The 18,551-nt window shown below is 40.4% G+C and overlaps 1 protein-coding gene across 3 annotated transcripts in view; it reads right to left on the bottom strand.

Annotated features, from left to right (window-relative positions):
• Window positions 1-18,551, bottom strand: part of LOC126195003 (medium-chain acyl-CoA ligase ACSF2, mitochondrial-like) — a 282,623-nt gene that overhangs the window by 29,547 nt on the left and 234,525 nt on the right. For all 3 annotated transcript variants that reach the window (XR_007538543.1, XM_049933426.1, XM_049933425.1), the window contains one exon: window positions 8,672-8,779. Coding sequence is in view for 2 of the 3 variants with exons in the window: in XM_049933426.1 (XP_049789383.1) it covers window positions 8,672-8,779 (108 nt within the window). In the remaining variant the exon portion in view is untranslated. The remainder of the gene's footprint in view (window positions 1-8,671; window positions 8,780-18,551) is intronic.

The following is an 18,551-nucleotide window of genomic DNA, read 5'->3' on the forward strand; positions in this document are numbered from 1 at the left end:
TGTTTGATCGTCCAACAGGCAGCCCGCACTTGCCGCCCTCTGATTCTCATCTCAGCTCACACGAATCGCTGGATATGAAGACAGCAATTTAACACAGGCGACAAGCTGCAGGTCAGGGTAGAGAACTGGCAGAAAGCACTGGCGTCTGCCTTCTATGACGAGGGTATTGGAAAGTTAGTACAACGCCACGACGAATGTTTCAGTCGGAGGGGCGACTATACAGAGAAGTAGCAGGAAGGTGTAGCTAACTGTTGCAAGTAAAACACATTTGATTTTCACAGTGGTTTAAATTTCGCGATCAATTGGACTTTACTTTCCGAATGGCCTTCGTATGATACACGGAGTTGTGGAGCCAGGGTTCGGTTTGGGAAAAGGGGGCGGGGGAGAGGTCAGAGTTCTCGACTGCCTCCTCCACATCAGCGCCACTCACAGCCATGTAAAACTACCAGATAAGTAACATGTAATATATTACATTAATTACAATTCTTCTTGTTCTTACACTCTTATATCAAGACATGTCCAGTATCCTTGTAAAAATGGTTTACGGTGGATTAAAACAAAAACAACAACAACTACTACTACTACAACCATTATTATTGTTATTGAAATAAATGATTGTAGCATCGTCATAAGTTGCATTGAGAAGTATTTTTTTTTATTTCTTGATGGTGATTAATTTCGGACACCTGTGTCTATTTTCAAACCATCCATATCGTGTGACAATACAAGTGATAGCCTATGTACCAAAACTGTCTCTGCAGTGATGCTCAAAGTGGCACTGTGGCCGACTAAAAAGCAGTAGATAGACCTCATAAGGCAACTCTAATGTCTATTCTATGTGGTCTATTTACTGTTGTTGAGTCGGCGACCACAGTGACGCTTTCAGCATCACTGTAGGGGCGGTTTTGGTACATAGGCTATCACTTGTATTGTCACACGATATGGATGGTTTGAAAATAGACACAGGTATCCCACATTAATCACCGTCAAGAAATAAAATAAGATACTTCTCAATGCAACTTATGACAGTGCTACAACCATTTATTTCAATTATAAAACAAGGTATGGACCAATTTTTCACCTACAGCAAGCTATAAGTTCGTATTATTATTATTATTATAAGTAATTCTTTCCTTTCTCAGACGTTATGTCTGGTTAAAAATGGAAAGTGACGCGGACCTTGATCAAGCGTGACTTCCTTTTAACTGTACGGTATATGTTACATTGCATTTAGGAACTTTCGGGTAATTGACCATATATCAATAATTACAGATTTCTGTAGTTGTATATATACGTTTGGTTTATTATTATTGTTATTATTATTTCTTTCTTTTCTCAGACGTTATGTTTGGTCAAAAATGGAAAGTGACGCGGGCCTTGATCAAGCGTGACTTCCTTTTAACTGTACAGTATATGTTATATTGCATTTAGGAACTTTTGGGTAATTGAACATGTATCAATAATTACGGATTTCTGTAGTTGTATATATAAGTTTGGATGTAGCTGTATTGCATTGATGTACTGGTGGATATTGTGTGGTATGACTCCTGTAGTTGATAGTATAATTGGTATAATGTCAACTTTATCCTGATGCCACATGTCCTTGACTTCCTCAGCCAGTTGGATATATTTTTCAACTTTTTCTCCTGTTTTCTTTTGTATATTTGTTGTATTGGGTATGGATATTTCGATTAGTTGTGTTAATTTCTTCTTTTTATTGGTGAGTATGATGTCAGGTTTGTTATGTGGTGTTGTTTTATCTGTTATAATGGTTCTGTTGCAGTATAATTTGTATTCATCATTCTCCAGTACATTTTGTGGTGCATACTTGTATGTGGGAACGTGTTGTTTTATAAGTTTATGTTGTAAGGCAAGCTGTTGATGTATTATTTTTGCTACATTGTCATGTCTTCTGGGGTATTCTGTATTTGCTACTATTGTACATCCGCTTGTGATGTGATCTACTGTTTCTATTTGTTGTTTGCAAAGTCTGCATTTATCTGTTGTGGTATTGGGATCTTTAATAATATGCTTGCTGTAATATCTGGTGTTTATTGTTTGATCCTGTATTGCAATCATGAATCCTTCTGTCTCACTGTATATATTGCCTTTTCTTAGCCATGTGTTGGATGCGCATTGATCGATGTGTGGCTGTGTTAGATGATACGGGTGCTTGCCATGTAGTGTTTTCTTTTTCCAATTTACTTTCTTCGTATCTGTTGATGTTATGTGATCTAAAGGGTTGTAGAAGTGGTTATGAAATTGCAGTGGTGTAGCCGATGTATTTATATCAGTGATTGCTTTGTGTATTTTGCTAGTTTCTGCTTGTTCTAGAAAGAATTTTCTTAAATTGTCTACCTGTCCATAATGTAGGTTTTTTTATATCGATAAATCCCCTTCCTCCTTCCTTTCTGCTTAATGTGAATCCTTCTGTTGCTGAATGTATGTGATGTATTCTATATTTGTGGCATTGTGATCGTGTAAGTGTATTGAGTGCTTCTAGGTCTGTGTTACTCCATTTCACTACTCCAAATGAGTAGGTCAATATTGGTATAGAGTAAGTATTTATAGCTTTTGTCTTGTTTATTGCTGTCAATTCTGTTTTCAGTATTTTTGTTAGTCTTTGTCTATATTATTCTTTTAGTTCTTCTTTAATATTTGTATTATCTATTCCTATTTTTGTCTGTATCCTAGATATTTATAGGCATCTGTTTTTTCCATCGCTTCTATGCAGTCGCCGTGGTTATCCAATATGTAATCTTCTTGTTTAGTGTGTTTTCCCTTGACAATGCTATTTTTCTTACATTTGTCTGTTCCAAAAGCCATATTTATATCATTGCTGAATACTTCTGTTATCTTTAGTAATTGGTTGAGTTGTTGATTTGCTGCTGCCAGTAGTTTTAGATCATCCGTGTATAGCAAATGTGTGATTTTGTGTGGGTATGTTCCAGTAATATTGTATCCATAATTTGTATTATTTAGCATGTTGGATAGTGGGTTCAGAGCAAGGCAGAACCAGAAAGGACTTAATGAGTTTCCTTGGTATATTCCACGCTTAATCTGTATTGGCTGTGATGTGATATTATTTGAATTTGTTTGGATATTAAGTATGGTTTTCCAATTTTTCATTACTATGTTTAGGAACTGTATCAATTTAGGATCTACTTTGTATATTTCCAATATTTGTAGTAACCATGAGTGGGGTACACTATCAAAAGCTTTTTGGTAATCAATGTATGCATAGTGTAGCGACCTTTGTTTAGTTTTAGCTTGATATGTCACCTCTGCATCTGTGATCAGTTGCTCTTTACATCCTCGTGCTCCTTTGCAACAGCATTTTTGTTCTTCATTTATGATTTTGTTCTGTGTTGTATGTGTCATTAATTTCTGTGTAATGACTGAAGTTAATATTTTGTATATTGTTGGTAGGCATGTTATGGGGCGATATTTAGCTGGGTTTGCTGTGTCTGCTTGATCTTTAGGTTTCAGATAAGTTATTCCATGTGTAAGTGTATCAGGGAATGTGTATGGGTCTGCAATGTAACTGTTAAATAATTTAGTTAGATGTGAATGTGTTGAGGTGAACTTCTTTAGCCAGAAATTTGCTATTTTATCTTTTACAGGGGCTTTCCAATTGTGAGTAGAATTAATTGCTTGGGTGACTTCATGTTGCAAAATTATCACTTCAGGCATTTGTGGTATCATCTTGTATGTGTCTGTTTCTGCTTGTATCCACCGTGCATGCCTGTTATGTTGTACCGGGTTTGACCATATGTTGCTCCAGAAGTGTTCCATGTCCGTTATGTTTGGTGGATTGTCTATTTTAATGTGTGTGTTATCTATTGTCTGGTAAAATTTCTTTTGGTTTGTGTTGAATGTTTGGTTTTGTTTCCTTCTATTTTCACTTTTTTTGTATCTTCTAAGTCGTTTGGCCAATGCTTGTAATTACTGCTTCTTTTCATCTAATTGCTCTATCGCTTCTTGTTGTGAGATTTTAGCTAACCTTTTTCGTTTTTTTTCTGACATTTCATTTCTTATAAATTGTGTTAGCTGTCCGATGTCTTTTCTCAGTTTTTCTATTCTGATCTGTAGCCTTTGTTGCCATGCCGGTTTTGTGGGTTTCTTCTGTGTGTTGGTTGGTTCTGATCTCTGCCTAGTGTGTATATTTAGTGTAGTGAGTGCTCCTATATAAACCAGTAGTTATAACTCTTCCATAGTTGTGTTTTCATTTATTTTGTTGTGTATGATTGTGTTGATAGTTTTTATTGTTGTTTCGACGTGTTGGTTATTTCGCGGTCTATGCAAGAATGGTCTAATGTCTGTATTTGTGTCTTTGTATTCTATATATGTCAGTTGCAATTTTTCTTCTATATCTAACATGTGTGTCACTTCGTGTTCTATTTGTGCTTGTTCTGGTTATTATTATTATTATTATTATTATTATAAGTGATTTTAAAGTAGTATGCCTTAGCCATCTCGAAATAATTCTTAGATATGTCATGAAATTCCCAAATTATTATCACCGTCATTATTCCTGGTGCCTTACTAGAAGGTAAGGAATAATGTAAACTATAATGATGTACAGACAGACTGAAATTAATCGACGCAAATGTAACTTTTAACAGGACAGGGCACACTACTGCATTCACCCACAGGGGAAGGGTGAATTCATTCATTCATTCATTCCTTCATTCATACCTCGTATTCCATACATCCCATCAAGAAGTAAAACATTCAGGGATGTGGAAGGAGTCGAGGTACACATTAACAAAAGATAACCATTTCATAAAAACTTAATGTGTACAGTGTGCAAACAATGAACTACTACTACTACCACTATTTCCACTACTATTACTAGATGGCTAATCGCTAACTGTGCTTATGCCATCTGAATTTAACATCGTAAGCTAGAAGATAAGCTACTACTCATAAAAATGATGCTGCCTCCTCAACTGAACTAAATATATGCTGTTTATCTCCTACAGACGAAATGGCTCTAAGCACTATGGGACTTAACTTCTGAGGTCATCAGTCCCCTAGACTTAGAACTACCTAAACCTAACTAACCTAAGGCCATCACACACATCCATGCCCGAGGCATGATTAGAACCTGTGACCATATCAGCAGCGCGGTTCCGGACTGAAGCGCCTAGAACCGCTCTGCCACAGTGGCTGGCTTTAAATTGTTTGTTAATATGTACACTTTGTACATCTGGAAACAGAGGAAAACCATAGAAATTATTGTTTATAAATAAACTATGGTAGATAAAAGAAAATTGATAACAGCATAATATTTCTCGGAAAATTTCCGTGTAATTTGATGTATCATACGGTATAAAACGTCAAAATTAAAAATTTCAGCAATTTTCACGTTCAGTAGTTTAACTGACTTCTGTGGTGCTTGACCGAGGTTTCCTGGGCGAACAGCGGCAGTTTGGAGAGGAGTCTACGTACGGACGCCGTTGGAGGCGGTCAGACTATGTTAAGAGAAAGTTTTATATGAGGAGCAGTGAAATTGCCACTAGTTCGCGTGTGTGAATTATTCAGAGTTCCTACTTTCAGACATGGATATTTTGCGGCATCTGATCAACTTATTACTTCCCGGATTGTGTGTGATACAGGACGCACTTATAAGATTTCAGTGTGTAACCACTGTGGAATTAATAGTTTGAGATACTGTGGAACTTTAAAGGTTTTCTAAAGATATCCCATGCAATTAATCGTGGCTTATCCAGCCGCCTCCAAGATCTTAAATAACTCGGTGAGGCTCTGAAATTAATTTATTGTGAACTGTAAATTTCGATATTTTTAATTATTTATTTATTTACGCATTTATTTATTTATGCATTTATTTTACCTGCCAAGATTAGGGCCTTCAGGCCCTCTCTTACACCTAACCAGGCATACTCAGATTCAACAAATTTCAGTTTCTACAGAAAATTAAGTACATATAACATGTTATACAGTATTAATGTTAAAGAAAAAAATAGAGATTATAAAAGTAGTACAATTATAATTATAACAATCAAAAAATAATTATAACCATCAATAATAATAATAATAATAATAATAGTAATGACTACGTATATGAAAGTAAACATATTTTTCTTTTATGAATGTCAGTCCTATCGCTAGTTGGGAATTTTCTCGTTATATTCTTGCAGCTTGTGAGTTATTCTCATCGAGCAGAGACATAAGACCATAGAATGGGGTGAAAGAGATATAGAAGAGGTAGATAGGTTAGAGGAAGAGAAACAGAATGGTAAAATTCGAAGCTATGATGGAGAGGAGAAAGAAAGAGATGAGAGGGACACAACAATGGTGGCTATACCGTCCCTAATATGTAAGTCTTGAGTTCCCTCTTGAATGTTAAGTGGTTCTGGATAAGACGCAGCCGGCCGGTGTGGCCGTGTGGTTCTAGGCGCTTCAGTCTGGAACCGCGTGACCGCTACGGTCGCAGGTTCGAATCCTGCCTCGGGCATGGATGTGTGTGATGTCCTTAGGTTAGTTAGGTTTAAGTAGTTCTAAGTTCTAGGGGACTGATGACCACAGATGTTAAGTCCCATAGTGCTCAGAGCCATTTGATAAGACGCAGATCACAGGGGAGCGCGTTCCATAGTCGTATGGCTGAGATGGAGAATGACACGGAGAAAGATTTTGTGTTATGTAAAGGTACAGCCAAGATGCTAGACCTGTCCGATCTGGTATTGCGGTTGTGGAATGATGATAGGTGTTTAATGTGAGAAGATAAGTATTGGGGGCACCAGTGGCTAAGAAATCGATGAAGTAAGCACATCGTGTGGAGATCGCGTGCCTTATGTGGGCGTATCCAACCTAGCTGGGAGTATGAAGGACTGATATGATCATACAATCGTGTATTGCACACGTATCTAACGCAAGCATTCATCACTAGCTCGAGGCATCTCGAATTTTCACTATTTGTGTTCTTATTGCATAGCAGATCCGATCTGCATTTATATTAAATATTTTTGTGGAACATTGGGTACATTGTCCCACGAATGTGAGTTGCCACCCCATACACGAAACGTAGCCAAACTTGTAAGTACAACCACATTTACGTGGGCCCATTAAAGTGTTTGTGCTATGTATGTGTGGGAGAATCTTTTCTTACAGTAGCACGTGGGGGCTTCCAGCTGATATAGAACTTGCAAACAGCTTAGAACTTTGATTTTCGGCGAGCCAGCTGATATAGAAGTTGCGGACAGCTTAGAACTTTGATTTTCGGCGAGCTGATGGAGAGAGACTCTGTGGTGTTATTTCGTCATTCACACCACATGCACATTCCCATACAACCTGTACGGTCGTATCGGACGCATAGAGTTCGCGATGCGGCTTTTTACTGGACGACTCATCAACCGCTACAGCACGAGATTGTCTGCTACAGCGGTCGGGTGGCGGACGCGAACTCGTAGTTCAAATGGCTCTGAGCACTATGGGACTTAACTTCTGACGTCATCAGTCGCCTAGACTTACGACATCACACACATCCATGCCCGAGGCAGGATTCGAACCTGCGACGGTATCAGCCGCGTGGTTCCAGACTGAAACGCCTAGAACCGCTCGGTCACCGCGGCCGGCGAAGATTACTTAGTACTTGTAGTACTTGTAATTGTAGTACTTGTTCCATAGATCATGAATACGACACTTCGTAATGGTGTCGAACGTGTCAGGTTAATAAAAGGTGTCTATACAAGATATTACATTACACAAAATATTACATGACACTTAACATTTTGTTTTGGGGTGGGGGGTGGGGAAATTACCCACTTACTATAGCCAAAAGTTCATCTAATGAGTAGAAGAAGTTGCCATTCAGAAATTCTTTTAGTTTCCTTTTAAATGCTATATGGCTATCTGTCAGACTTTTGATGCTATTAGGTAAGTGACCAAAGACTTTTGTGGCAGCATAAGTTACCCCTTTCCGAGCCAAAGTTAGATTTAACCTTGAGTAGTGAAGATCATCCTTTCTCCTAGTGTTATAGCCGTGTACACTGCTATTACTTTTGAATTCGTTCGGATATATATTGTGAGGCTACAGTGAAGATCTATAGCTCGTTTAGTGACTGCAGGATGATCTTGGATGAGCTCCAGCAATTATTGTGAGCTCCAGCAAATATTCGTAGTGATGCGTTGCCACGTACGCACACCATACTTGACATGCGGAAATTGCGTTTTGTTGCACTGAATATGCTGAAATGAGATTTTTAAGGATTACATTTTGAGGAGGAGGAGGAGGATATTAGTGTTTAACGTCCCGTCGACAACGAGGTCATTAGAGACGGAGCGCAAGCTCGGGTGAGGGAAGGATGGGGAAGGAAATCGGCCGTGCCCTTTCAAAGGAACCATCCCGGCATTTGCCTGAAGCGATTTAGGGAAATCACGGAAAACCGAAATCAGGATGGCCGGAGACGGGATTGAACCGTCGTCCTCCCGAATGCGAGTCCAGTGTGCTAACCACTGCGCCACCTCGCTCGGTGATTACATTTTGACTAGCACGTTCCACAGGCAAGGGGATGCTGGATACAGTTCGGTAGCGGTCGGCCAAGGCGTTCGGGGTGTCACACTTTCCACTTCCGTCGGTATGTTTGCCACTCGCTGGACGCCCTTCCCGACACAACAGAAGATGGCGGCGCTGCGTTGCTCACCTCACCTCGACGTGCTGCGAGACAGCTCCCACGGTGTTCAGCATCTGATCCTCCGAGTCGGTTGGCTGAGACTGGAAGACCACAGAGCTTGTCTCCGTCAGACTGTACAGAGACTGCAGGCACAAGACAACATGCCAGGTCCGTATTAGTACGTGACTTTTAGAATACACACAGAAAAAGATACAAGATAATACTAGGGACCTTCGGTAACTGAATTTCGATAATATTAAACAAATTATGAAGTAGGGGAGAGCGTTGTACCTGGAGGATAGTGCATCTAGGAACACGTTGTAAGGTGGTCATGTCATTTTGATTTTTGTATGTTGTCGTTGTGCACGTCAGAGAGAGAGCAAGTTATGTTAGGTTAAAAACAATCTTTGGTCTTGCAGTCGCACAATCTTTGTCTCTGAGCAGTCTGACACATTCTTAGTTGAAGTGTGGTAGGCGATGGGCGTATTCTGTAGTACTGTGTTTACTTCTGACTGTACCTGTTACGTGAAGAAACATTTATTGTAAAGGAAAGCAAGGACGAATATAATGTATATACTGGAAGGCGAAAAGAATTTAATTTTTTTTTTTTTTTTTTTTTTTTGAGAGAAGAACTTTGAGGTAAGACTGCAGCACCTAATATGTAGAAATGATTATTGGGAGCTAGCTAACTTCGTTCACTTGCTCAGAGCTGAGAGAAAGACTACCCCACTTCCCTGAGTCATGCATTAACATATTAACTGATTAAGCTGTGTGGTTTTTATATAAATTTTTTAACATTGTTTCCTTTTAAATCATTGTTCACTTTGTTAAGCATTGTACTGTTCAGACCAATGTCATGTGTGAAGATCACGTGAAGTTTTACTTTGTATTTTTGAATACATGCTTCATTCTAAAATCGTTGTCTTGGATCAGGGTTCAAAAATGGTTCAAATGGCTCTGAGCGCTATGGGACTTAACTTCTGAGGTCATCAGTCCCCTAGAACTTAGAACTACTTAAACCTAACTAACCTAAGGACATCACACACATCCACGCCCGAGGCAGGATTCGAACTTGCGTCCGTAGCGGTCGCGCGGTTCCAGACTGTAGCGCCTAGAACCGCTCGGCCATTCCGACCGGCTTGGATCAGGGCTTCCCAACCTTTTTAGCTGCGGACCCCCTTCTTCAGTCGAAAATCCATGGCGGACCCCTCGTCAGTCAAGAGCACAGTAACTTTAAATTTCAGAGCGAAACCAATGGGATCTGAAAGCTTCTTAATGCAAGTGCCATCTTCCCAATGACCCCCCACCCCCAGAAGTATCAACAGTCTTTGGTTTAGAGATGAATGAAAACAACTTGAAATTAACGAACCAATTTGAATTCCCACTGTATCCAGACACTTACTAGTGGATCTACTCCCTTTGTTCAACACACTATAGCCTGATTAAAACTACTTGGTAATTCACATTTCACACGTTGGAGCAGCCTTTCTCCAAGAGCAATCAACGTCACGTCCAAAATGTTCGCTGTTGACAAGCTGCAGCTTGTGGTCTTTTCACTTCCACTGTTTGGCTACTTTTGTGTAAGGAGCATGCATATTTCGTAACAGTCGTGTGTGTGTGTGTGTGTGTGTGCGTGTGTGTGGTTTTTCGTGAAATCCGAAGAAAAATGTTCAAATGTATGTAAAGTCTATGGGACTTAACTGCTGATGTCATCAGTCCCTAGTCTTGCACACTATTATTCTAAGTTTAACTCACTATTAACCTAAGTTTAACTTCCGCTAAGGGCAACACACACACACACACACACACACACACACACACACACACACACACACACACACATGCGCTCGCGCGCGCGCATGCCCAAGGGAGGACTCTAACCTCCGGCGGGAGCGGCCGTGCAATCCTCGACGACATGGCGCCTTAGACTGCGCTGCCATTCCGCGCGGTTGTGAAGAAAAGAGGCAGACCCATGATTCAGGATACCAACACATCACGAAAGAAAAGAGGCCAAGGAATTGCCTTTAAAGGACTATTGTGACATCCGTTGTGCAATGCGTGGGAATACATTCACCCAGTTTACATGCGTTTCCAAAACCGGATTTCGTAAGCCGATGTCCCAGTTCCGCTTTTGGTTGGTCAGGTAAACAGTTCAAAATCGATTCCGGAAATCTGTTTTATAAAGCCGTTTTCCAGTTCCACAATCGATTTTCGTGCCCACGCAAACAGCTCGGAAAATGGTTCAAATGGCTCTGAGCACTATGGGACTTAACTGCTGAGGTCATCAGTCCCCTGGAACTTAGAACTACTTAAACCTAACTAACCTAAGGACATCACACACATCCATGCCCGAGGCAGGATTCGAACTTGCGACCGTAGCGGTCGCGCAGTTCTAGACTGTAGCGCCTAGAACCTCTCGGCCACTCCGGCCGGCCAGCTCGGAAAGTCTAGTTATTTTTACGTCTTTGCTTATCTACTGAACGGCAGATGTCAGTCCATGGCCGGCAGCTAGCAGGCGGCGTTGCAACAGTCTACTATCAGTTGGTAGCTGACAACTGCCAGGTGGCGTGGCAACAGTTTAGCCACACCTGACAACTTCAACAACTACTTGGACACTATATCGTGAGGCAGCCACGACTGTAAACAAATTAGGAAAACAAACAAACAGACTCTCTTATTTTTATATAAGAAGACAAAGCATTTCACAGAACGTAAGACTTTTTTTCTCAAAGGAAGCAGTTCTGGCAGATGAGGTTTACCTTTTACGAGGTGGCGCGTGAAAAGTCCTCATTTGTTTACGCTTGCAGCCAGTTGCCACAATATAGTGTCAGAGTGAAACGTCCCCTTAGAACAATTTATACAAGACTGTGCTTAAACTGACACACAATATTTTGTTAGCGCAACGCAATCTGACTTTCAATAATCCCTACAAAAGAATGGGCCCTGACTAAAATTAAACTATACCTTTCACAAATCACTTACCTCACAAAAATCTTCGCTACTCAAGCTACTGCAATACACCAAGCGCCACTACTGGCAGCTAAATAAAAGATTCAAACTACTGAAGGCACTAATTACTGATAGGCATAGTTAGCAAATGAAAGATTTTAATAGAGAACAAACAATGTATTTACCTTAATAATGTTGAAAACTCATAATATACATAACAGATCATTGTATATCTTACAAATTTCCAAACTCCGCCATCTCTCTCCCCACATCCACCACTGCTGGCGGCTCACCTCCAACTGCGCAACGCTACGCGCTGTTCACAGCCAGCTGCCTAACACTACAATGGCGAGTATTACAACAATGCAAAGCAGCCACAGACTGCACACAGCACAGCCAGTGATTTTCATACAGAGGTGGAGTTACCAATAAAAAAACCTAAACAGCCTACTTACATAGCCCCCATGCTCCCCACAAAAAATTTTACAAATTGTTTTGGGCACTGGGCAATACATATTTGTTAAAATTTTTCATAATCGTAATTACAATAACAAAGAAATCAAATGCACACACTTATTGATACAATGTTGGTCAAAAGCTAAAATTTTCTCACAGTCCATAAAGACAGTCCTGATCATTCATCACAATTTTGTGAGTGCACAAGTGGTGGTTATGGACTTGCTATATTATCCGCAAGACTCTTCAGTGGTGATTGTGCACCTGCACAGTCACAACAGATGGCTGCTGGCCATCTCTACAAGGACTACAGTGGGTCTGCATCTTTGATGACCCACCAATACCATTATTTCTACAAGGACTACAGTGGGTCTGCGTCTTTGCTGACTCACCAGTACCATTATTTCTACAAGGACTGCAGTGGGTCTGCGCCTCTGGTGGCCCACCAATACCACAATCTCTACCAGGACTACAGTGGGTCTACTCTGTGATGACCTACCTACCAATATTCTTCAAAACTTCGAATGACTCTGCTGTGGGTTTGCTCTGTTGTGTCCCATTACCTGTCTGCATGTCAAGAGTCAGCACTGTCTTTTCGTTGGAAGGACAACACTACTTCTTCAAGATTGCATGGAAATCCACTACTTCCGTGTGCATTTTATTTTACTGCTCAGACTTTGAGAAAAACACTGCAATGTTATTGTGATGAATGATCAGGACTGTCTTTATGGACTGTGAGAAAATTTTAGCTTTTGACCAACATTGTATCAATAAGTGTGTGCATTTGATTTCTTTGTTATTGTAATTACGATTATGAAAAATTTTAACAAATATGTATTGCCCAGTGCCCAAAACAATTTGTAAAATTTTTTGTGGGGAGCATGGGGGCTATGTAAGTAGGCTGTTTATGTTTTCTTATTGGCAACGTTACGTAGCGGTCTGTGTGAGAATCACTGGCTGTGCTGTGTGCAGTCTGTGGCTGGTTTGCATTGTTGTCTGCCATTGTAGTGTTGGGCAGCGGCAGCTGGATGTGAACAGCGCGTAGCGTTGCGCAGTTGGAGGTGAGCCGCCAGCAGTGGTGGATGTGGGGAGAGAGATGGCGGAGTTTTGTAATTTGTCATGAACTGCTATATATATTATGACTATTAAGGTAAATACAGTGTTTGTTCTCTATTAATATCTTTCATTTGCTAACTATCCCTATCAGTAGTTAGTGCCTTCCATAGTTTGAATCTTTTATTTAGCTGGCAGTAGTGGCGCCCGCTGTATTGCAGTAGTTCGAGTAACCAAGATTTTTGTGAGGTAAGCGATTTGTGAAACGCATAGGTTAATGTTAGTCAGGGCCATTCTTTCGTAGGGATTTTTTGAAAGTCAGATTGCGTTGCGCTAAAAATATTGTGTGTCAGTTTAAGCACAGTCACGTGTATAATTGTTCAAAAGGGGACGTTTCAAGAGTAATAGCAAGCAACTGTAATTGAAGTATAGGCATGCCAAATTTTTAGCTTAGAGGACGGAATATATTATAAAGAAAAGAAATTAGCTTTAGAGATCATTTTAATTTTCGTAACAAAAATATCGATGCCAACAGAATTCAATTAATAATTATTTTGTAAATGATAGAGGACAGAAACAAAATTCCTACAGAGTTATAGTTCAGGTACGTTCACTGAGCATCTACGACGAAGAATGCTTTCGCCTTTACTATAGATGAGTCTGTAGGAATAATAATGGAATCCTAATGTGATGGTTGAGGATGCTTCTGCTGACAAAAATTTGAAAAGTTGGGTTCAATTCTTGACAACTGGAGACGGATGTCTGGTTCTGCATCTAGACAGCTTCGGTACTTAGTTTTGTGGGCAGCGTTGATCGAGAATCCAGATTCACACATGTATGTTGTGGCAAACGGAAGAAGTACACGTTTTGCCTTTTCAACAAGGGGGTAGTATTTCTTGTTATCCAAACGGATACAAAAATGTGAGTAACTGTCAGTGTCAAAACTTGATTTCAAGGTAGGTTCTGTGGCAATTTCTATCAACAACTCATATTCATTTGATGATAGAATGTTCGGATTTTTGGATACAGTGAATGGGTTGACCACCAATTCGTATTTCTGCAGCTCATCTTAAGCTGTTGTGAAATAATGCTCCAACAATGACATCAAGCTTCGGAGATGTTCCAGGATTTGATGAAACAAAGTCTTCCCAAGCGCCAATGTTTTGTTTTTCAAAAACTCCGCCGGCCACGGTGGCCGAGCGGTTCTAGGCGCTCAGTCCGGAACCGCGCGACTGCTACGGTCGCAGGTTCGAATCCTGCCTCGGGCGTGGATGTGTGTGATGTCCTTGGGTTAGTTAGGTTTAAGTAGTTCTAAGTTCTAGGGGACTGATGACCTCAGAAGTTAAGTCCCATAGTGCTCTGAGCCATTTGAACCATTTTTTTTTTTCAAAAACTCCTTGAGAAGAGGAAAACACTGGACTTCCCCCTCCTCGACACTCTCTGCCCAAAAATTGATTTTCCTCTTGAATGCTCGAACTTTGTCGATAGCAGTACCCTTGGTTTCACTTTGCCCTTGGAGTGAAATATTCATTTCGTTCAGTTTGGAGAAAATATCTGACAAATAGGCAAGTATACACTGCCAATTTTCGTCATTAATAAGGTCTGCTAATTTCGTGTTATGCTCCAAAAGGAAAGCAAAGACTTCCAATCTTAATTCATACAACCGAGAGAGTGCATTCCCACGTGAGAGCCACCTCACTTCTGTGTGGAGAAGCAGGCCACGATGAAGGCTTCCCATATCTTCACACAGTATTGTGAAAAGTCTTGACTTCAACGGCCTTGATTTTATGTAGTTAATGATTTGAATGAATTCGTCTAAAACTTTCTTGAACGAAACAGGCATTTGTTTCGTAGCTAAAGCATATCTGTGGAGAGCACAGTGACTACTGCTGCAATTCTTGGCGTTTTCTTTTATTTTCGCTATTGCTCCGACTGTAGGACCCGTCATAGCTTTTGCGCCATCTGAGCACACATCTATGCAATTACCATGAAACTTCGTTAGTCCTTAAAAAATCATCCAATAGACGGAATATTTCAGCACCTGTTGTGTTGGCAGATAGTGGTCCGCACAATAAGAGGTGCTTCTCAAAACATCCAGAATATTCATAACGGACATAAGCCAATAAAATCGCTAATCCTACAACATCAGTGGATTCATCTATCTGCAGAGAAAATAAATTGTGTTGGATGCGAGAAACAAGAGTGTCTTTCACATCATTTGACATGTCAACAGTGCGTCTCTTGACACTATTGTTTGATAATGGCACCGAAGATACAAGCTTTACTGCCTTTTCGTCTAGCATGCAAGAAACAATATCATTAACACACGGCTTTATGAGATTTTCTGCAATGGTATGAGCTTTTCTTGTTTTTGCCACTCAGTAACTAACCAAGAAAGAAGCTTTTAATGAATTTTCATTAATTGTTTTTGCATGAGTTTTGATGCTGTGCTGAGAAGCAGCTAGTTCAGCAGTCTTCCTTTTGAAAAAATCGATGTCTTTAGCCTTCAAAATGACGACGCAATTTAACTGGAACCATTGAACTGTTCTGAAGGACTCGAGCACAAATTACACACTGAGATTTACCCTACTTTGTCTCCATAAAGCCCATTTCCAAACAGCTTTCGTTGTACTTATGCTTCTTGGTTATTCCACTTCCGCAGGATATTGCAACCAATGGAGTACTTGCAGCGTTTTCACATAATAAATCCGGCTGTGGAGCTTGTTGTGTTTGTTCTTCCTTTGGTCGTCCTCCCTCCTCATTCATTTCAACTGGAAACTTCCTTTGTTGTGTAGGTGATGGAGAAACTGACCCTTCTTCAATGATCCTGACTTCAGCCACCGATCCATGTTAGAAGTAATAAACTGGTCAAAAATCGACTAATGAAATAGTTAGAGCACTGAAAAAGCAATTTTAACATTTAATGATGCCTGGGGCGGCTTAAGTGCCAGCGACCGCCGTGATTGGTCGACAAAGCTCGCTCCGCGCATGCGTAAAAGGTTTCAGCGCATCTAGCGCCGTGAGCCGGCGCACAAACGACCCCCGTATTGTTGCGAAATAGTCGATCAGAGAAGCCGCATTCTCCGGCACTAAACTGTGTATGCGTTCTCACTTAGGAACCGCAAATGCTGCTCGGAAATACAACCCGAAGTAAAAGTACACGTTTTTCACATGAAAAAAAGAAATAGTGATGAATGTGATTTTCACATTTTTATTCAATAATTTTACTCATTATTTTACACGATGTGGTGAAAGGTGGCCACGGACCTCATAGAAAGAGCCGGCGGACCCCTAAGGGGTCCGCGGACCACACGTTGGGAAGCCCAGTCTTGGATTATCATTTCATAGGAATAATTACTCTCCCGGTCCCACTGTTTATCATTACGCATTACATCATGTGGTCTGCAATAGTTGTAAATTTTATTTAGAAATAGAAAGCTAGCTAAGCCACTGCCTGCTTGCTGTTTGCTGTTGTGCTTTCGAGAAATCTGCGACACTGCTGTCAACACGCGAGGTAAGTGGAAACTTTGATTAGGATCAGATAATTGTTGGACTTCAGTTTCGCATTTAATATAAAGACAAGTTGTATTCAGGTCAGTTATTGTTCAATTAAAATTAGGTTCCGTTTAATCGAAGGTTAGCGGGCGAGTTTAAGTTGGATAACAATTCGTAGATAAATCTTATAGGACTTAACTGGTAAGGTCATCAGTCCCTAAGCTTACACACCACTTAACCTAAATTATCCTAAGGACAAACACACACACCCATGCCGGAGGGAGGACTCGAACCTCCGTCCATGACTGCAGCGCCTAAGACCGCTCGGCTAATCCCGCGCGGCAATTCGTAAATACATAATTTTCGTAATACGTAGACTTTTATGGAGTGGGGGGGGGTAACGTTGGGCTAAATTTCATACAGAAGCAAATATGATGGGGTAGGTTACAATGTGTTTCCTGCTCCATGTTTCAATCCAGTAGCTGATTTTAAAATCACAGGAAGGAATGTGAACTGGAAACAGTCATAAGCAATGTCCAGCATTTTCTACTGTTTTTGCTGTGGGACATCAGGTTGTGTTTTGCGCAGCGTTTGTAAATATTACAAGTTCTACATATTTTATTGCTCTGTAGTATATTAAGGATATTTCGAAGATACTGTTAAGGTGAGTAATATTCAGCACATATTTTAAAACATGCTATTTAGGGTGTGGATGGTTAAGCCATCCTTCGTCGGTGATGCACCATCTTGTACCTCGAAATGGAAGAACGTCTCCCACCATGGAACACGAGATATTTGCAAATGATCTGAGTTACTTTATTGACTTAACAATTTTCCCTGCCTTGAAATTCGAAGTCTGTGTTGTTGCCAGTAACTTTTATTTCGAATTGTTTTTAACTTGTAACTAGTTTTTCGTAATACTTCTTCTCAATTTGATTTCACTTTCTGAACTTGCGTATGTAGAAAATAATGTTACATACAGACCATTAAATACAGTGTTGACAAGAGTTTCTCGATTGCAACATTTTTAAATTTGAATAGAAAATTTATTCCTAAGTAAATGATTATGTCGCTCAAAAGTTTTCGAACACCCTGAAAGTAAGAGAAAAAAGCTAGTTATCAGATTCAAATACGAATTAGCTATATTGTTTCCCCAGCGTCATGCTTAATATAACGTTTAAGAGTAGTGTTCCAAGTTTTTAAAAATGAAACCATTCACAATAAAACTTTCCGTTGTTATGCTGCTCGGGTTCCAAACATTGCATGCCCCTTCAAAGGACGTAAACAAATCAGTAAACACGTTTACAGGTAAGAAAAGGGCATGTGTTTATGCACGAGATATCAAAGAATGAACTCCAGTGAGTGTTCAGTGTAAACATCGATAATGGGACGAAGAAAGGAGATTTCAACAGAAAAACGTTCGACAATTGTGTCTTTACGTGCAGCCGGTCTTACTATGTGATAGACAGCACATCAAGAACATACCTCCTTTGGCTATGCCCATTACAACTTGCAGAGGCATGCGAATACTGGCCAGAATATGGACCGACCTCGATAGGGCAGGCCAAAAGTCTCATCAAAAAGTGATGATAAATATATGATAGTCACAAGTAAACGTCATGGATTCAAAACAGCGCCAGTTTTAGCCTAAAAATGCCTCAAATGGCTCTGAGCACTATGGGACTTAACATCTGAGGTCATCAGCCCCGTAGAACTTAGAACTACTTAAACCTAACTAACCTAAGGACATCACACACATCCATGCCCGAGGCAGGATTCGAACCTGCGACTGTAGCGGTCGCGCGGTTCCAGACTGAAGCGCCTAGAACCGTTCGGCCACACCGGCCGGCGCCAGTTTTAGCAGCAGAACTGAACCACAATGTGCCCTCCGCCACACACCGTTGGGTGGCTTGCGGAGTATAAATGTAGATGTAGATGTAGAAAATCAGGTGAGTGTAAGTA

The sequence above is a fragment of the Schistocerca nitens genome, chromosome 7, assembly GCF_023898315.1.
Source record: "Schistocerca nitens isolate TAMUIC-IGC-003100 chromosome 7, iqSchNite1.1, whole genome shotgun sequence".
Classification (NCBI taxonomy): domain Eukaryota; kingdom Metazoa; phylum Arthropoda; class Insecta; order Orthoptera; family Acrididae; genus Schistocerca; species Schistocerca nitens.